The 19430-nt window shown below is 38.8% G+C and overlaps 1 protein-coding gene across 1 annotated transcript; it reads left to right on the forward strand.

The window, feature by feature from the left end:
• Positions 1–750: 750 nt before the first annotated feature.
• Positions 751–18933, forward strand: mfsd14ba (major facilitator superfamily domain containing 14Ba; the record flags this gene model as incomplete). The annotated part of the gene is made up of 12 exons (XM_005944397.3): positions 751–906; positions 8135–8233; positions 9268–9330; positions 9591–9718; positions 10175–10289; positions 10482–10700; positions 12314–12427; positions 13710–13781; positions 14080–14192; positions 14330–14427; positions 14578–14741; positions 15698–18933. Coding segments are annotated over 12 exons (1614 nt in total), but the record flags the coding sequence as incomplete, so codon positions are not given.
• Positions 18934–19430: the final 497 nt, after the last annotated feature.

Consider the following 19430-nt stretch of genomic DNA (forward strand, 5'->3'; position numbering starts at 1 on the left):
GACCCTGCATCGTGACCTTTGAACTTCTAACCCCTGAGATTCAATTGTACAGTTTGAGCAGGAGCTGAATAACGCGACTGAAAAAAAAATCGCATGCCATGTTTTCATGCGTTTCTTTCCGTGTGTCCGCTACTTTGAAACGCTTGGCCCGCTCTGCCTGCCACAGTTTCAAACTGGTCATGTGACTGCATGGCCGCATCTGATTGGTAAAAGAGCTACTGGAAACCACTGGCGGCATGTTATCTAATGTGTTAAACGAATTATTTTTTAAAAAGTAACGAGTTGAATTTTGCAAATGTAGTGGAGTAAAAGTATTGTTTCTTCTTCACAAATGTACTCAAGTAAAAGTAAAAAGTATCGTGCAAAAAAGGTACTTTAAAAGTAACTTTTTTTCAAAAACTTACTCAAGTAAATGTAACTCAGTAAATGTAACTCGTTACTACCCACCTCTGCCGTTTAGGCTCCAAAATGCGAATTTTATGACATTACAGTGAGGGCTCAATCTTTTATATACAGTCTATGGAATGACGTGACTATGTTCGGCTTTTATTGTGAAAAGAGCACCAGCCGGAAGTCCTCTGGGTGTTGAGTGTAAGTGACGTCGTCTCCGAGCTGCTGCGGACGTTTCGGTGCTGAAGAGAACTAACTGAGGATCCAGAGAAAGAGGTGCTGTGGATATTACCGGTCACCGTTTCTGTAATCGTTATCCTCCGTTAGCTCGATTTTAGCTTCTGCGTGGGGACTCATTAAGTAGACACCCTGGAAGCGCCCGGAGAACCGCGGATATCCACGCGGCACGGATGCTTCGTGACCCGCGGCAGGTGCGAAGAGACGGCGGGAGAACCGGCGGCAGCCACCGGCCGAGTGCTGTTGGTCAAGAAGATCATCATGAAGGACGGAGCTGGGGTGGGTGCACGACCCGCCATTTTTACTCGTATTTTATTGCTCATTTATAAACGCACAGCTCTGTTTGTCCAGCAGGTGTTTTTAGATATTGATAATCAATATCTATAAATGACGTGTGTATTGAGTCCAGTTCAATCACCCACGCAACCATAATAATACTCAATTCTCAGCAAATAAATAAACAATTAAAGGGCTGTATGTTTATGACATAACAGGGAATTAAACACATGACGTAAGGCTGGTTTATCAAATCAGTGCAGCTTTAAAAAGAAGATTGTTTTTAGTGTTTTTCACAGCAAAATGCCAACAAAACGTGGAAATTTCTGCTTAAATCATTTATACTTTACTGTGTTTACTGTTCAAATGATTAAAAACCTAAAACGTAACAAATCTAAAAGGGGAAAAGGCAAAAATGGGATGTTTGATTGTTATTTTTAAAATAATAATAGCAATAATAATATTAATAATAATAATCAGCCGTGACAGAGCAGGTCTGGTCCAAAATGGCTGGAGGTGAGTGCACAGTAACGGGGAGAGGACAGGGCAGGTTTAATGTGGCACACAGACGGCTGCAGCTTAGTGCGATGCTGCTGTGGTCAGGACGGATCCATCAGCTGTTACATAACAGCTCCCTGCGTGAAATTCACCCGGGGAGGGCGCACACTGCAGACTCATCGCTCCGCAGCCTCAGCGTCCATTTTAACATCCCTCATGAAGACGAGTCAGACATTTACAGAAGCTGAAGACCCCCACCGTCACCACCAGTGATTGTGATGCAAGTGTGAACAATTTTCTGAGATTTGCTGCTTTTCTTCTCGGTGAAATGAATATCTTCAGATTTAGTAGGGAAAGAAGATATCTGGGAGAAATCTGATGAGAAGATTTAAGACAATAATAAACCAGGAATGAAACAGCAGTAGTATTGTTTGGGGCATAAATACATCACCTGTGATGAACAGCACATTCACTGTTTTCTGATATTTTCCAGGCCAGGTGATTAAAGTTTAATCAATGGGAATAATTGTTTGAAGTATGGTGATCAAGGTGTGCCAAAATTAAGAGTAATGAGAGGCCAGAAGGACCTCTGCCTTAAAGGGAAAAAAGCATCTGCCTTCACGGATATTTCAGACTACAATTTGTTTGTTACTATTTATCTCAGGCAAACAAAGCGATCCTCACAAATATGTTTCTTAGTGGTTTATCACCAAAGTGTCTCTGAACACAAACAATAATAAATTAGTTTAATTAAACTGGTACCATTAACTGGAAATAATTTTTTTGGATTTGAGCTTTTCGCTTGAATGCGTCACCTATAATTGACAGTATAATTTTCCACTATTTTTTCATATTTAACAAGCTGAATGATTAAATTGCTTCTCAGTGGAAATCACTGAAACGACTAAATGTATGTGGTGCACAAGATTAGCTAAGATTGCTTCATTAATGGGTTGTTTAAAATGACGGTTTTGTCATGAGAGAAAATATGTTGTTAGTTTATTGGGGTTTTTTGTTGTTTATTCCAGAGTGAGACAAAGAAGTCTTTGTTATAATTAATAACTGTCGTAATCCTAACCTTGTTAATAATCGGTATCTTTGAATAATCACTATCAAGTTCATTAAGTTGAATCCAAGATATGTGGTACAAAATACAAATATTTTTTTCCTATAAGCTGACAGCAGTCAACATTGCCAATTTTTAGCCAATAAAGCTGCACATCCCTGCTGCCTTACTCCAAAAAAAAAAAAAAAATTAAATTGCTGAGTCCAAAGGTGAAACCACTGACATCAACGGGAGCAGTTGTGGGAGACCTAACTCAAAGAAATTCCCAAGTTTTGGAGAGATGGAGCAAACAGAGTCAGTCCTCTATGATTTTCTTCTCACAAAAATGACCCCGAGACCTTCTAGAAACAAGTCTTGCAAATCGGCTGCCATCTTCAATTGCCTCAGGGCACCTATTTATTTAGTTATTTTAAGTCATTGTCTAAGTCAGTGGTTCCCAAACTTTTTTTTGAAAAAATGATCGCGGGTACACCTACATGGGTATTTTTGAAAACGCAGCTGTTTCTATGCGTTTGGGCCTTTCGTCCACACGTAAACGGCGTTTTCGAATCACCGAAAATTGAGATTGTTTAAAACTCAGTTTTTGCGTTTACGTCTGTATTACATGACGAGGAATACAGAGTTCGTCAAAGGTATGTGCCTTTTTTCATGTCATGCTGTGCGCCACGTTATTGTTTACATGAGATGAATGGCAGATAGAGACAACATACAACAATCTGACTATCTGCAGGTTTTACATACTTACATATACACACAGATTTACTGTCCCTCCATTTACAAAGGCAGAGGCGTCACGGTGTAATTATTTTACGTGTAGTTGTTTTTTCCTGTGTAATAATATTCAACATTGCTATCAATACATTTTTAAAAAATGCCTCTCTGTGCAAAATGGGTTTAAAAACATAAACAGCTGTTGGATCCTGTTTGTCTGTGATTTGAACCAGGGGAACAAATCGTGGCAGGATCAGCCTGATATTATTTGTATCCAGCTGTAACTTTAGTGTATAAAGAGCTAACATCTCCAAAATGTCAGGAGTAGTTAGTCATTACAACAAGTGTTTGTGAACTAAAAATCAAGAATGTGGGATACTGTTTGTCCGTGATTTGGAGAGCCCAGCGCTGCTCCCGACGAAGGGAAAACCAATTCTGCAGGGGAGACCTACCTCGGCACTTGTGCAGGTGAAACCAAAGGGAAGATCTGCTTCACCATATTTTCTAGTCTTTGGCTTGGAAGGAAGTTGGTTTGGAAACATATTTGGCGATGCTTCATCTCCTGCTTTGCGTTTGTGTGGGAGCCCCGTCAACAACCTGTGCATTATGCTAGCAGTGTCAAAGCGTTCTTTTTTCTTTCTTTTTTTTCATACCGCCCGCCCCCCGGGGCGGTGGTTTCAGTTTTGGATTATTTGAAGTGTCATGTTTGTCACTTAAAATGTCTGCAAAATACCCAGCCTCATATTTAACTGATTTTATGCTAGTGCAAGCATTAGGTAACACATTCCTGGGGAACATACAAAATGCATCTATCATTTGCTACAATTACAATTAAATGGAAAACTAAATTGGTAAGAGGCTTAAATTGAACTTGCAAGAAAAACAAGTGAGGAGGTGAAGTGACATTAACCATGTGGTAACTATAGTGTAAAGCATATGTAGCTTTATGATCCGTTTCTCTCTGAAAGTGACCAAAATCTACCAAAAGAACATCTTGTTCTATTAAAAACTTAAAACTAGCCACTAAGACCACGAGGTCATCAGCAAAGTAACTGTTAGAGCACTTTGCTAACTAGTCGTTAGAGTAAACAATACAGCAGACAATATGACAAAGGACAAAAAGAAACTGATGCTTACATATTCACAGGACACACTGGGGCTAATCAAGGGAAGGGGAAACACCTGGAAGACAGCTGAAACTAATCAATGATAACAGAGGAAGTAAAACTAAATACAAAAGATAAAGACTACCAAAATAAAAGAGGAACACCTAATACGGTGACAGAGCTTAACAATAAGATATGGGGGAAACAGGAGAGGCGGGAATTAAATTTTATATTTAACTTAAATCACAGCAGGAACTAGATAAACAAAGGTAGCAAGACTAAAATAGACCAATAGCTTTTTTAGTAATGGGTTGTTTGTTAATGTGGTCAGCAGATGCAGTTTAAAAGCGTCACTTAATATTTAATTGTAGCGAAAGGTGAAAGCATGGTTGTACGGTACATAGTTAATGCATGTCTCATCTGGCTACATGCATTACAACCCCTCTAGTAAATCTGTAAAAACACAGCCCCACTGTGTAACGCTCAGGTAGGTGGTTAAGTGCGTTGTGTAATAATATAGCATTATGGAGTAAATGTGCTTTGGCTTCAGCAGAGATCTTTCTGCAAAGCCTCAAACTAAACCTTTTATCACTTCAGGATGCTGACAAAGTCCAGGCAAGTCCAAAAAGCTGGGCTCAGCATTAGATTCATATTTAGTTACTGTTTGATCATTTATTGTCTATTTAGCATAGACAATTTATGGTTTGTGTCATGCAGAATTTACCATAAAATCATAAAATATTTTTGCTCAATTTTCTCCAAGTCTTCTTCTATTTCTCTCTATAAAAATGCAGTTGAACCATTCAGCTCCAGCTGCCCTCAGATGGTGACAGTAAGCTTGCTGCATATCTGATTGTCGATGTCGTCGTGAGACTCGACAGTCTGCTGGATAATCTCGCGAAAACTTGGCTTCACATCTGTTGTGAATGCATCATTACACTTAACATTATTGTTCTTCTTATTAACTGCAATGGAAACCACTGAGCAGAGTATTTCAGTTTTTTGCTTTCATTGCTGGCATTTTTAAAAATTCATATGCTTCCAGAGACCTTCTAGAAGCAACTCTTCTCACTCGGCAACCATCTTTGAGCAGTTAAAACCTCTATCTAAAGCAATGGGAGAGAGCCATAATAGTATTTTCTGTGGTCTCTGGAGCATCCAGGAGGACCCTATCGAAACGCAAGCCAAGGTCATTTTTTCAAAGGTTGCAGAGCAGGGTGCAGTTAATGGAGAGGACGTCGATCTTAAAATGGAATCGTACTGATATCATTTTTTATTTCTGTTACATCAGATATGGGAGAGTTCCAGAATATTTAGAAATATCAGTTTAATAAATCATTGTTAAAATGAGGTTATTTCTCTGTAATTTACAGTTGCAGTTAGGCTGAAGCAGAAATGTCAAATGTCTATTCTAATCCCAGAGATACGCCAAAGTGTCTCTTACCCAAAGAGTCCTCTATTTAATCATTTACCTTCTTAATATTAAACAGGTCACTGTTTAGGGTTAAGGTCACATCTACCTCTTCATCAATTTTCATAAAGTAGAAAAAGAAGAACTGTACAGCATATTTAATAAGACTTGATTTAAAAAATCATTATCTAATACTTTTTTAGCTATGAAGCTTTTCCTGGCAAAATTTGGAGATGTTTATCAGTGAAATCAAGAAGGGCAGTAGGGGGTAAATTCACAACTGAAAATAGATTTCAGGGGACCCTCCATTTCTTCTCGTTTGTGTAGCATTTGTTGCATCTCAGCTTTAAAAAGTCCTGAACAGAGATTTCCAAGTTCATTTCCGAATTTTAGCTAGATTTGTTCATCTCTCAGTCTGGCCTGATCATAGAGACACATAGATTCATTTTATTTAAAACAGATCTCTGAGTTTCTTTTATCCATACAGCCAAAAATTGTTTATTTTAATAGTTGTGGTGCTGATGACTGAACTTAGGGTGTTTTGCAGACAGAAACTAGGTTGGACGTGAGGGTAAAGCAGTGACTTAAGTCTAAAAATAGAAGACATTAAAACTGTTTTAGCACCAAAATGACCAAGTGGGGTCGCAGCTTTGATCTTTCCATTATATATGACAACTTTTCTGACATGTTCTAATCTCATTATTTATACTTTTCATTCATTTCTGTTTATAATTTTTTTAAACACAAATTGTACAAACATTACATTTATGTAGACAATTGTCTCCTGTTAGTACTTAAAAATAAATTTTATTTGTTTCAATAATACTAGAAAAAATAAAAGAATTATTAAATGAGTTATGTATTCTAGTATGATTTTAACACCGTAATATAAATGAAATACAACAACATTTAAATAAACATAACACATGGGGGATATTAGTTTTATAGTTTTGTAATATTTCCAATATTTTGTGCACAAACACTAAAAAGACAAATAACCATGATGTACATGTTAGTGTGGTAATTACAAGTATTTATTTCCCACAACACCTGCCACACAAATTGGCTAATTCCTGCAAAAAACAAAGAAACAAAAGTTATTACCCATAATTTTAAATTATGCAAATATAATTTCTTTATCATGTCATTTTATGGAGTCACTAAAGAAGAACGTTGTATTTGGTCATACAGGAATCTTTTCCACATCACTCCTGCTCTTATGAAAATTATTTGTACAGAAGGACAGCCAAGAGTAACACATAATCTATGTGGTTCTAATGTGTGCTAGTGAAACCTGCTTTTAGTCAAACTAAATATAGAAAATGGTCCAATTTGCCACCTAAATCCTGTGTATCTGTGTCAGCCGGCTGGTAATCACTTCATGTGCTGTGCTCCAGTTTTAATACTCGCTGTGTTTTAATCATCTTTAAAACGTGTTAGAAAATGGGTTCAGTTGAGACTGCAGTTTTACCTGTCTGCCATAAAAAGTGTCTTATTTAACCCTATGTGTTTATCCCTTCCACAAAACCATTACCTCGGTTTATGCTTCTGAAACACTGAAATCCAGTTAAAAACAAACGTAAATCTTGCCTCACACCAAGTCTGGTTCATAGTCACGCTGGTCCAAGCTTTAACGACAACAATGATGATTTGCTTTTCATGCTTCTGGCCATGCAGCCTTGGCGAAGCGAGAGGAAAATGGCCGCGGCTGGTACTGTGTTTGAGGAAGGATTGTAACGCTGTTATTTGTTTGCAGGAACGCAAAATCTTTGGTTCGTATGAGTGCGACGAAGATTCGTTTGTGTTCCAGTGGTTCACCTTTATCTGGTGGCATTTGTTGTAATGGTGGCCTCAACCTGTGGTGATGGCTCACATAATTCGCTAAATAAGAGGGGTACCAGGTAGGTGGAGAAAAGATGACAATCGTAGGCTGCTGTCTCTCACCGGCATGTTGCAACCTTATTAAGTAGACACGGATTTATTAGTAAAACCTAATTTTGGAAGACACGAGAATCATTTTTTTTTATCATGTGACGTTTTAGCTCTGGAACGCAACAAGAAACAAAAGATTTTCCATGAATTTTTGCAAATATTTTGCACATAAATTCTGACTTGGTGTGTCAATAATTTCAGTATTCACTGGCAAATCCTAGATGTCAGACCCTAGGGGACAATGTTGGAAACAGTCCCCGCTCTCAACAACATTACCATGTGATGATGATAATGTCATGTTGAGACAAAAAATGGCAGGTAACCAGCTGCCAACCAGCTGTCTGTGAAAGTTGACTTTTTGTACCAAAAAACACAAAATAAGGGCCTGGAACGAAGGGAAACCATTAAAACTCGATGGATGATTGTTTAAAGTCCTGCTGAAATACCACCTTAAAATCCATTCATGATCATATGACACATGTCTGTGTTGTTTCTCTTTCGTTTCAGCTCCAGCAGGGCATCGGCAGGCCCAGCGTGTATCATGCCGTGGTGGTGATCTTCCTGGAGTTTTTCTCCTGGGGTTTACTCACCACACCCATGCTCACTGTGAGTAACACCGATTGGTTTTTACATTAACATCTATATAGCTACCCCAGTTCATTCAAAGTCTCTGTGTGAATAAGACCGAACAAGAAATGATGACATAAAAAATTAGTCATGCTGTGTAGGCAGCATTATTGCAGAGATGATGTCAGTGTCCTTTTCACTGTTAGTCCGTTTTTCCAGGTCTGCTTTGCATTTTACAATGGATTTAGCACTTACTGAATTAAGACTGAGCTATATTGTTTATAGTTAGAAGAAGATGTTGAAAAATCTATATTATTGGATTGTCCTTCTCAAATCTGACTGGCACTATATGGCTATTTTACATCAATATGGGACAAAACCCCTATTACAACCAAAATGAACCCTTTGGTAGTAATCCAGTCTTTATTCTGTTCTCTGGAAGAGGGTTTGGTTTTGTGAATGTAGGTTTGTCAAAATGTAAAGCATTAGGAAAAGTAGTGATTTTGTATTAACAAATCTCATCTACATGCATTTGAAAGCATTAAAATAATACAAATCTAAATATGGTAAAAGAATATCAGAGTAATTTTATGTGTTTTGATTATGTGTGTTTCCCAGTCCTAGACCATAAATATTTTCAGTGGAGATTTCCACTGAGTCTTTCTTTAAGTTTGGGACTAGACTTAAACCTTAATCTGGGAAATTTGGCTGTGATTGTTTGTAAGATCAGCAGGTGTATCTTAGTCCTTTGTGTTCCAAAGTACATAAATAGCATATATGTTGCAGATCAAGATGAGTTAAATTTTAAACTTTGGAAATTAAATATGTCAGTGTGTGAATGAAGTTCATAAGATGTAATTTGAGGGGTTAAAAAAACCCTTTGCATTAACCAATGAGAAATTACTGTTATTTTTATACACAGCCTCATTTCCAGTGGCTTGATCATTTTATTTTTAATAGTTTTTAATGAAAAATTGTGAAAGTTGTCCAAGACTTTCCAGCTCTAACTGCATACATTCTGTACCTTGCTTCATACTGTTTCATTCGTGATGGTGTTGTACCTTTTTTCGTAGGTTTTGCATGAAACATTTCCCCAGCACACATTCCTGATGAATGGACTCATTCAGGGCGTGAAGGTAAGAAACTCAACTTTTCCATTTTGTGACTCATTCTGTTGATGCTATACAGATTAAACGGGTGTAACAGTGATTTAGGAAAATAGCTACAATGAAATGGGTCATTTTTGAACGATATCTAGACTTTAGGCGTGATAAGTAATAATGACAGAAAACCGTCATGAATAAAAGATGAATCAAGCATGGCATGACCACACAGATATATTTCACTGTTGCTGCAACTTTTTTAAACAATTTTGTCATTGACTCCGCCTTTCTAGGGTCTGCTGTCATTCATGTCTGCGCCTCTGATTGGTGCGTTGTCAGACGTATGGGGCAGGCGGTCCTTCCTTTTGGTCACCGTCTTCTTCACCTGTGCTCCAATCCCTCTGATGAGGCTCAGCCCCTGGTAGGACTCTAATATTCTCTGTTGCAACAATATTATGACTAAAAAAGGTTACATCGGAAAGTATGGCTAGCATTTACCTTCTGAGCTAACACAAATTAATAGTTGAAATAGCAAGATTTCAAGCAATTGAAATGTGAGTTAGAATCTTAAGTAACATTGTTGATTAAACTGAGACACAAAGAGTTCAAACTAGTTGATATTGAGTTTAAAATGTATACAGCATTATGCAGTTGAACATAAACAGTGTTGCTGGGCAGTTACATCAGATCTAAAAGGTTAGGAACTGCTGCTCTAATGGATCCGACCTGAGTGAAATAGTCAATCTTTTAATGAAATATTTCAGTGTACCTGTCAAAAATCAATTCACTGCTGGATTTCAGTCAATTAGAGAGTCAGAGAAGTTTAAATTCTCGTATCAGTCTTCTTGAAACTGAATCTATTTTTCACTTCCTCCAGGTGGTACTTCGCCATGATCTCCATGTCTGGAGCTTTCTCCGTGACTTTCTCAGTCATCTTCGCCTACGTTGCCGATGTTACGGATGAGAGAGAGAGGAGTACAGCCTATGGTCTGGTAAGGAGTCCTAATGTACACCCCTAAAATCAAACAGTGCATCAGGCAGACAGACAGACTGTTGATGGTATTGAATTCCTGAAACTGAATCTTACACGAAAAGAAACTGACAGATCAGCTTAATCTGTGTGCAGACATGAGTCAGGACAGAAAAATACCTGAGCTGTGCTCTGTTGAAATTCATCCCTTCAGGTGTCGGCCACCTTTGCAGCCAGCCTGGTGACGAGCCCGGCCATCGGAGCGTACCTTTCCGCCTGGTACGGGGACAATCTGGTGGTTCTGGTGGCCACGCTGATCGCTCTGGCTGACATCTGCTTCATCCTGCTGGCCGTGCCCGAGTCTTTGCCTGACAAGATGAGGCTCAGCAGCTGGGGGACGCCCATTTCCTGGGAGCAGGCCGACCCATTTGCTGTCAGTAACTAATCGTTTACAGAACCATATTTGATTAGCTGGTTAAATAATGAGCTCAAATCAGATTACTCTGGTTAGGGGTGGGCGATAGAAACGATATAAATTTGGCCAACGATCGAGATTTTGACTATACCGCTCTACCGCGATAGCGCATGTTGATGATGTCATCAAGCTGCGCCTGTTTTGGTCGAAAGCATCGCAGCAGCTACAACCATTATCATCTGCAAATTATGGCGGGCGACAGTCATAGCAAAGAGATGAAGCACTTTTGAAATATGGGGAAAGCCAAAAACTGCGCTTCCTCCACTTCCGTAACATTGATTCATTAATGTTGAATTCTCTCGCAGCTGTTCTATTCCCATCTTGTTGCAGTATATTAATAACTAACCTCGTATTGTGGATGAATAATCTCAGTTGTTTTCCTGACTGAAGTTTGGCCCGTGTACAGCATCCTGCTATGCGATTGCATTTGTCCCTGACCACCAGAATCCCTCACGTTAACTTTTATCGAGTGGAAAAAAAAGTTGGCGTTCATCCTCCAGCTTCACTGTGCTAATGTTATGCTAACATAGCTGTGTCGCTAGCGATCACGTAGCACAACATTATATACCAGGTAGTCCAACTTCAGTAACCCTGCAAACGCCACTGCTGTTTAGTTTTCTGTCTTCATTTATGTTGGAAGTTGTAGCAGAGCTGTACGTTTTAATTAGTTTAAAAAATCTCTCAGTCAGAACATGGTATGAAATGTTTAGGTGGAACTAGCGAGCTAACTTCCTGTTAACTTCTAACTCCGTTAAATTTAATAAATCTGTTTTCATGGATGCCTGAATGTTAAACTCAATTGTTACACCTGGTAAAGCAGCAACGCTGATGATTTTATTAAAGATGAAAGAATTTAGACCGTTTTTAACTCTTAGTGTTCGTTTGACTTTGGGACCTGAACAGGACGGAGTTTTGGACTCAGATTACTCCGCGAAGCTCCTCACTACGGCAGCCGTAATGCTCTGACAATCCATCAAGCAGTGCGGCTTACCAAAGTTGTACTAAAACATTTTTTAACAGATTTCTGCACGCCAAAATCGGTTCGAAGTCAGTAAGCACAACCAGAATTCATACATAAGGCACACTCTCGATTTTTGAGAAAATTAAAGGATTTTAAGTGTGCCTTATAGTGTGGAAAATACGTTAGACAGAAGAAAAGAATATATCGCGATATATATCGTTACTGCACGTGCTTCAAATTATACCGTGATATGGATTTTAGGCCATATCGCCCAGCCCTAAGTCATAGTGTATTTTGTAGTTGCATGAAGCCTTTCCTCAGTGATTTGACTCTCTTCTCTGTTTTCGGACACAGTATGTAAATGTTCCTCAACGCAGTAACTTTATTTTAATAATTTAATGATGCTATAACATTATATAATGCATGACAGCTCGTTTCTGTTAGGGGGGGAATAAAGAGAAATGAGATGCAAGTCATTTGCACGTCAGACCTGTAACATTGACCCTTTGAATCCCAGACACTAACTGAAGTCTAACTGATCATCTGACAGCCTCGGTGTTGTATTTCCTGTCTCTCTCTCCCTCTCTCTTTCTTTCTCTCTCTCCTTCAGTCTCTGAGGAAGGTGGGTCAGGACTCCACAGTCTTACTGATCTGTATCACCGTGTTCCTGTCTTACCTACCTGAGGCCGGACAGTACTCCAGTTTTTTCCTTTACCTGAGACAGGTGAGCCACCTGACGCACTCATTTTCCAAGAATATTAGCGTCAATGCTGGTATTGATGTTGTTAAGAATACTATTACCACGAATCTACCAACAGTCACACAGCAGACAGGGTCATTAGCTGTAGCGTGAAACACTTAAGGCACAGATCACATTGCTGCATCAACGGTCAGCCATTCTTTTGTGTCTGTCTTTACATTAAATCTTCCTCATTCTGAAATATGTGTGTAAAAATGTTCTTACCCTGCACAAAAAATAAGTATATGTGCAAAGTAACTGACAGCTTCATAAACCTTTCACAGGCCATTTTTGTTTATTCTACCGTGCATATATTAGTGAATTATTTGAAATCAGTGAGCTCGTGGAAACTCGATGTGCAATCTGCACACTTACATGTCTCTTCATAGTGAGACATGTTTACCTTGAGGTGAAATTGAGAAAGAGGTGGTGATATAAGACAGAAGACCACACGCTGAGCTAAAAAACCAGGAGAAAATCTGACTGAATAAACTGGAACAATAGTGTCCGAGGAGGATGCCAGAATAGGCGCAACTGATCTGTTAGAAATTCACTGAAATCTGACTATAAGTGATGACATCCAGCAAGGATGGAAGTTTTTAATGAATGAAGAAGATAGGATTGGATAACGCCTGTAAGAATAGGTTTTCTTTATGTATATTTTATGTCTTATTTTATGCATTTAATTCTAATTCTGAGACTTTATGGCTTATGGTGTTTTGGAAAATTGTAAATGACCAAACTGCAAAAATAATCATAATCATTATAAGCAGTAGTTAGTTGAATGTTGTGTGAATTACTTTTCTAAGTCAGCTAGACCTTCATGTTCTGAGGGAGTCATAAATGAATTCATAGAGTACAAACAAATTTAGGTAAGACAAAATTAACGAATCAGAATCAGAATACTTTATTGATCCCTGGGGGAAATTATTTTTTTGAATCATAGATTTGTGGGCCTAGATCAGGGCCTTTGCAATTTCCTCTGTACATAAATATTTACTTTTCAACTGAACATTGCAATGTTAGTTTTTATGCAGATGATATCATCTTATTTATTAAGTGGAGCTCTTGGCAGAGCATGAAGCTGCAACTCTTTTGATGTGTGAATACCTGCTTACTTTGATCTTAACTATATGTTCAGAATTAATTCACTACCCACTTGACCCATGTTGAGCTGCAATTCTCTTGTTTTATAAATTAAAAATGTGGAACAAAATTATGTTGTCTTATATAGTATCAATAAAAATTCTTTCTTGTCTCTTTCCAGGTCATAAACTTCTCCTCAACGACCCTCGCTGTTTTTATAGGAGTTGTGGGCATTCTGTCCATTGTAGCTCAGGTAACCAACACATTAGAGGCTATTTATTACTCCTTTTAAATATAAGCCTATTTTACACACACATTAGGATATAATTGAAAAAAATCGCTGTTTTATTTTAGTTTCCATAAACAATAAGAACAACTTACCCTCATAAGCAGTGCATCAGTAAATATTTAGGCTGATAGTTAACATACACACTTGGGTGACTTGTTCTCTGTCAACTTTATACTTACACTGCTTATTACGATAAGAGATGTTAATAAATTCTAGTGAACTGTTAAATAATTGTAAATTCTCATCTCCTCTTTGCCCACAGACTCTCTTCCTCACTCTGCTGATGAGAACTCTGGGTACTAAAAACACTGTTCTGTTAGGTTTGGGCTTCCAGATCCTTCAGCTGGCCTGGTACGGCTTTGGATCAGAGCCATGGTGAGAGTTGCTGAGTGTGTGCTTGTGTAGCAGGCAATTATTTACACTACATTTTGGTATTTGCTTTAAGTTCCAACTCACAAAAAGACCAGATATGCACATCTTTAACCAAGTATAAATATGTATATTTGCAACAGGATGATGTGGGCTGCTGGTGCTGTAGCAGCGATGTCCTCCATCACCTTCCCAGCAGTTTCTGCTTTGGTGTCACAGTCTGCTGATCCCGATAAACAAGGTGACAAATAAAATCTGTCCTCTCTCACTTCAGTAGGTCACTGTTGTGTAATAGATGTTTCAGATTGTAGTTTTTGTTACTTAACCAGGAAGTAAAATAACTCTTGCATTGCTGCGCCTTCATGACCTTTCTTCTTCCGCCCTGTTGCAGGCGTAGTGCAGGGGATGATCACAGGCATCAGAGGTCTGTGTAACGGCCTCGGCCCAGCTCTGTACGGATTCATCTTCTTTCTCTTCAACGTCGAGTTTAATTCCATGGACCCCATCCAGGGAGACTACAACATCGACCCCCTGCCACTGCACAGTCCCACTGAGGTACAGCATGCACTCCAATCCTGACAATAATGCCTCTTTTTCTCTAGTGCCTACTTACTTCTAGTGACTAGTGACTTCTGGAAAAAAAATTCAAAACCAGCATTTTTGAAACCTGGCAACAAGGTAAATGGCTGTACAAAAAAACAGCATTGTGGTCCCTGAGTCTGACAAAAAGCCATAGACAGAGCAACAGGTACACCATCTCCTCGACATTCTCTATTGTTGTCACCAAAACTGGGAACAGTCAAGTCAAGTAGGTACTAGTGGAGAAGCCTGTCGCTTTTGGAACAGTTATGGCTTCCAGGTCTGTGCTGTAGTGCCTTAAATCAGCATTATCTTTAGTAGCCAGCAGGGTGAGCCTTCTATAGTCCCAATAAGAAGTCTGACTGCAAAGAAGCCAATGAGAAAATGACCTTACTCATCTTATAAAGTTGGGGCTTTAAAACTGGGATGTGGTCACCTTCAACATTCACAGGAAAAGTGCAGGATGAAGGAACTTAATTCCATACAGCCATTTGAAATAAGTAAAGACATTTTCTTCCTATTGAACCTTTATTTAGGTTCCGGTGATGTCATGGAGTCATTGATTGTTTCTAGATGTGTTTTCCACAACAATTTAAAAGTAACACAAGCCAAGGAGAAGTCTTAAGGGCTGTAAACTGAATGTACCAGAAACTGCAGTTCCTCTAATGGCCACTTGAGGCGGCTTGCAAAATGCAACTTTACAGCAAAAGTAAACAAGTTTACAGTCTGCTACAGAGGAGTGGTTTTGGTCTGTAAGGATAGTGTCTCCCTTCATACCAATTGTACAGTGATTTTTTTTTTTTTTGTAATTCACACGATTGGCTATTTTAAGCTTAAAATTAGCAGGTGACTCCATCCTCATGTCAGTAATTAACTACACTTAAATGTGCTTTGTTGTTGAAATTAGCTTTCTTTTTCTCCCTTTCTCCTAGCGTGCACTAATCCCAGGCCCGCCCTTCCTGTTAGGGGCATGCACCGTGGTCATCGCTTTCCTTGTCGCTCTCTTCATCCCTGAGAAAACCTCCTGCTCCTCCTCTTCCTCCCAGCTGTCCCTCAGTGACAAGCCCCACCCTGACAGTAAAGAGTCCATGTCCTCGCTGGCCGGTGTCCACATCAACACGCCGCTGCCAGGCAGCGATGAGGAGAGCCCGCCCGCAGCCTGCGACGCGGACTTTGAGCCGCTGCTGCATGACAGCATCGTTTGATGGACAGGTGGAGGGCGGGGCTAAAGGCGTGGTTTGATCGAGTGACGCTTTGTAACAAAGAACACATTTTTTTGCCGTCCGGCAGAACTAAGTGTACTTTTACTGATTGGCTGGAGGGAGCTATTTGCTGGAAGGTGGGACTAACATTTTTATTCACAGATCTGTGACATCATGTGACCAGTGAGGTAATGATTCGTCAAAGAGCTGCGGACAAGATGTCATCATGCGATCGGAGAGAGGAATCAAAGACGATTAGTTGCCTGACAGGAAACAAGAGGAGGGACCAAGTTTTGTGTAGTTTCTTGTTTTTTTGGGTTTTTTTAATGGAGAAGGAGGCGTGGCTGGTTTAGGATCTGCCCACTTTAACAGAAAGTATATTTGAAGTTTTCACTGAAGGGTTTTTGTTTATCTTTAATCTTTAAGAAAAGGTGTTTTTACCTTTTAGCTGTATCATTCTGACGCTGTGTTTTTCTCTGGTTCTCGTACAAAAGAAACACGTCTGCATCGTATTTAAGGCAGCCAAAACATCTGTGTTGATTTATACTCTCTCTTTTTATTGTTGTTGTTGTTAAGGTTTCTTTTTTAGTTACAGGTAATGCTATTTTTTTAAATTTTTTTTAATTGTACAGTATCTTACTTGCTATGAACTAAGAGTGCTAACTGAGGTGTGAATGTGACAAGCTGAGAGACGAGTCATCCACCTGAAATATCAATTTAATCTTTTTGTTTCTTTCCTTCTTTAAATGTAAACCAGAGCAAAACTAAGGCTCAGGCGATCCAAAAGATGCAGATAATTTTTTAAAAACTTTTTATTCTCAACAGAGCCTCTTCACCACATAGATTTTACTTTTATTTTTCCCACTTTAGTGTACCAGTTTGTGACTCTACCTCACAATCAACCTTGTTTTTCTTATCTTCCATCACTTGTGTTTTATTTTTTTATCTTTCAAAGTCACTTTATAAAAGTGCTGCTGGCTGCTGGCAGTGGGAACATCCTCACACGGTTGTACCTGTGGCCACCCAGTGTCTTTGCCTGTCTTCTTCTCTTCAACTGGGTGCTTTGCCTCCCTGTATTTTCATGCAAGTTTTACTTTTAACTTGCAAAAATACTGCCGACACGAGGTGTATGTGTTTCCCCTGGCAGCAGTGATAATTCCTGTGAATGAACTTATACTTGAAGCACCGGAGAGAGATTCTACAAGAGCTTTAGAGAAGATTTCCAACGTATGCTGAGGAGTTTAAAAGTGTATAAATGGCACAGAGTGTACATAGTGACTGGCTTTATGACCTTAAAATGTAAATGTACATGTGAATGATATTATGGTTTGTATATATTGTCACTGAACTGTGGGATTGGCTTGCTTGTTGTGGTTGTGTGGTAGCTCAGTGGGATGAGTGTGGGGTGGTTCGACTACGCAGCTAAACTGTTATACAAGACCAACAGTCATTTTTAAATTCATTCAGGTCACACGGACAACCAGTCCATTTTCTCGTTCTTACACCTGAGTATATTTACCTGCACACTAGTATCCCAATGATCAGTATTTATGTGAAACTCAAAGTTTCACCCACCAAACAGGTTTTGACTTTCTGGAAAAAAAAAAAAACAACCCAAAAAACACATCAGCTTTTAATTTACTCAAACTTAATTAACAGGAAGTACTTCCTGTTAAGAAAAGTAAAACAGACTTTTTGCCTTAACCACTGCAGACCAGTCATTCTTATGCGTAAACCCCCCCTCCACACACACACACACACACACACACACACAAAGGCACAAATATTCACCCAAACAGCAGAAGTTAGGAAGAGGAGTACGACCAGTACCTGGAGTGGAGTTAAAATGGCACATTTTCTGAATTTACCAGGAAGTCCTTGCTCCTATTTTTTTTTTTTTGTTCTGTCTCTGCTAACAATAAGCTTGTCTTCCATTTCTGGCTAATGTCCTCACCCTACAGGAGAAAGTCAGCTTATTGGGATCAAACATATTTTTTCTTAAAGCTGAAATATTTTTACATTGCAAGGATAAGTATTTTCTTCCTCTCATGGCATCGAGTGTGAAACAGATAAAACTCGCACTTTCCCGTTAAGCATATATTTGGTCATTTTTAGACCATGAAGCATCTATTTTACCTGAGCCTGTTCTACTCATTTCCAGCTCTGTATGTATTACTCTTCAACTTCAGTTTTGCATGATTCATGGGTCAAAATAGTCCCTGTTTATCTTATACGAGGCCTTTGTGCAGCTAAGTTGATCTTTTACTTTAAATCTTAGCCAAACTTATGGCTAAATCGTATTGGGAAGTCCAATCATTTTTCTTATTTTTACCAAGGTCTTTGAGCGAGCCAGCCTTTTTCTGATTGGCTTCCCCTCACTAACAAAAACTTGACCAGCACGTGGGTGGGGCTTCTATGCTGATAACCATATAAGGACCCTCTCTTTGACATCATACAGAGCGAAGAGCAGAAAAAAACATATGTACCAAACACTTAGAGCCGTTTAAAATTGCTTGTACATACAATGTTTGTACCTCAATGTTTGAGACTTTGGCTTTATTTATTATAAACATTTGTCACTTGGAAGAACAGAAAAGCAGAATAGGTCCACCTTAATGAAATCAAATGGTGCTGGATAAAAGCTACCTTATCTGCTATTTTTTTTAGCCTTCTTCATTAAATGAACTCTAAAATTCATTTCAGGGTGACTGAGTTTCAAGTACAAACAGAGCCCAGATCCTAGCCAGGGTATTAGTGTGTATGTGAACACTGAGGTTTAATTGATCCTCCACTGCATACACTCAGTTCCTTCACCAGCAGTCCAGCTGACTCTACAGTGTAAATATTGTACATGGACAGGACACGTGTACATGGGTCGTACACTGTAAATACACATTGTCTATCGTCTTGTCTGGAAGTGTACAAGCCAGTCGTTGGTTATTGGAAATAAAAGCAGTTCAACAACACTTTGCTTCTTAGTCCTTTCTCCATACTCACACCAGCTGTCATTTGTTTTCCCAAGAGCCATATAACTGCTTCTCTTTACCCCAATCAGCTGCAGCTCATCATTTTAAAATTTCTTTTTAAATGACTGGATATTTCACCCAGACCAGTGATTAAATAGATTTATTATTGTACTCAGCTGTTAAGAGTATAACAGCAGTTTGGAATTAATTTTACTTATTATTTTACTTACTGAGCTCATTGTTCTATTTTATTTAATTTAATTCTATTTAATTGAGCATTTTTTATTATCATATGCAGCTTTTTTGTCCACATCCTTTTTTCCCATTTTTCTCCAATGTGATTTGAGCGTCTATGTAATAATTTTTCAGTTTGATTTCTTTTTTAGGTTATATTTTTCAGGTTTCCAGAATCAGAATCAGAAAGGGTTTTATTGCCAAATGTTGAGCAGGTTTACAACATTAGGAAATTGCTGCGGTGCTTAGTGCAAACATACTGT

The sequence above is a fragment of the Haplochromis burtoni genome, unplaced genomic scaffold, assembly GCF_018398535.1.
Source record: "Haplochromis burtoni strain Fernald_Lab_line unplaced genomic scaffold, NCSU_Asbu1 Contig_382, whole genome shotgun sequence".
Taxonomy (NCBI): domain Eukaryota; kingdom Metazoa; phylum Chordata; class Actinopteri; order Cichliformes; family Cichlidae; genus Haplochromis; species Haplochromis burtoni.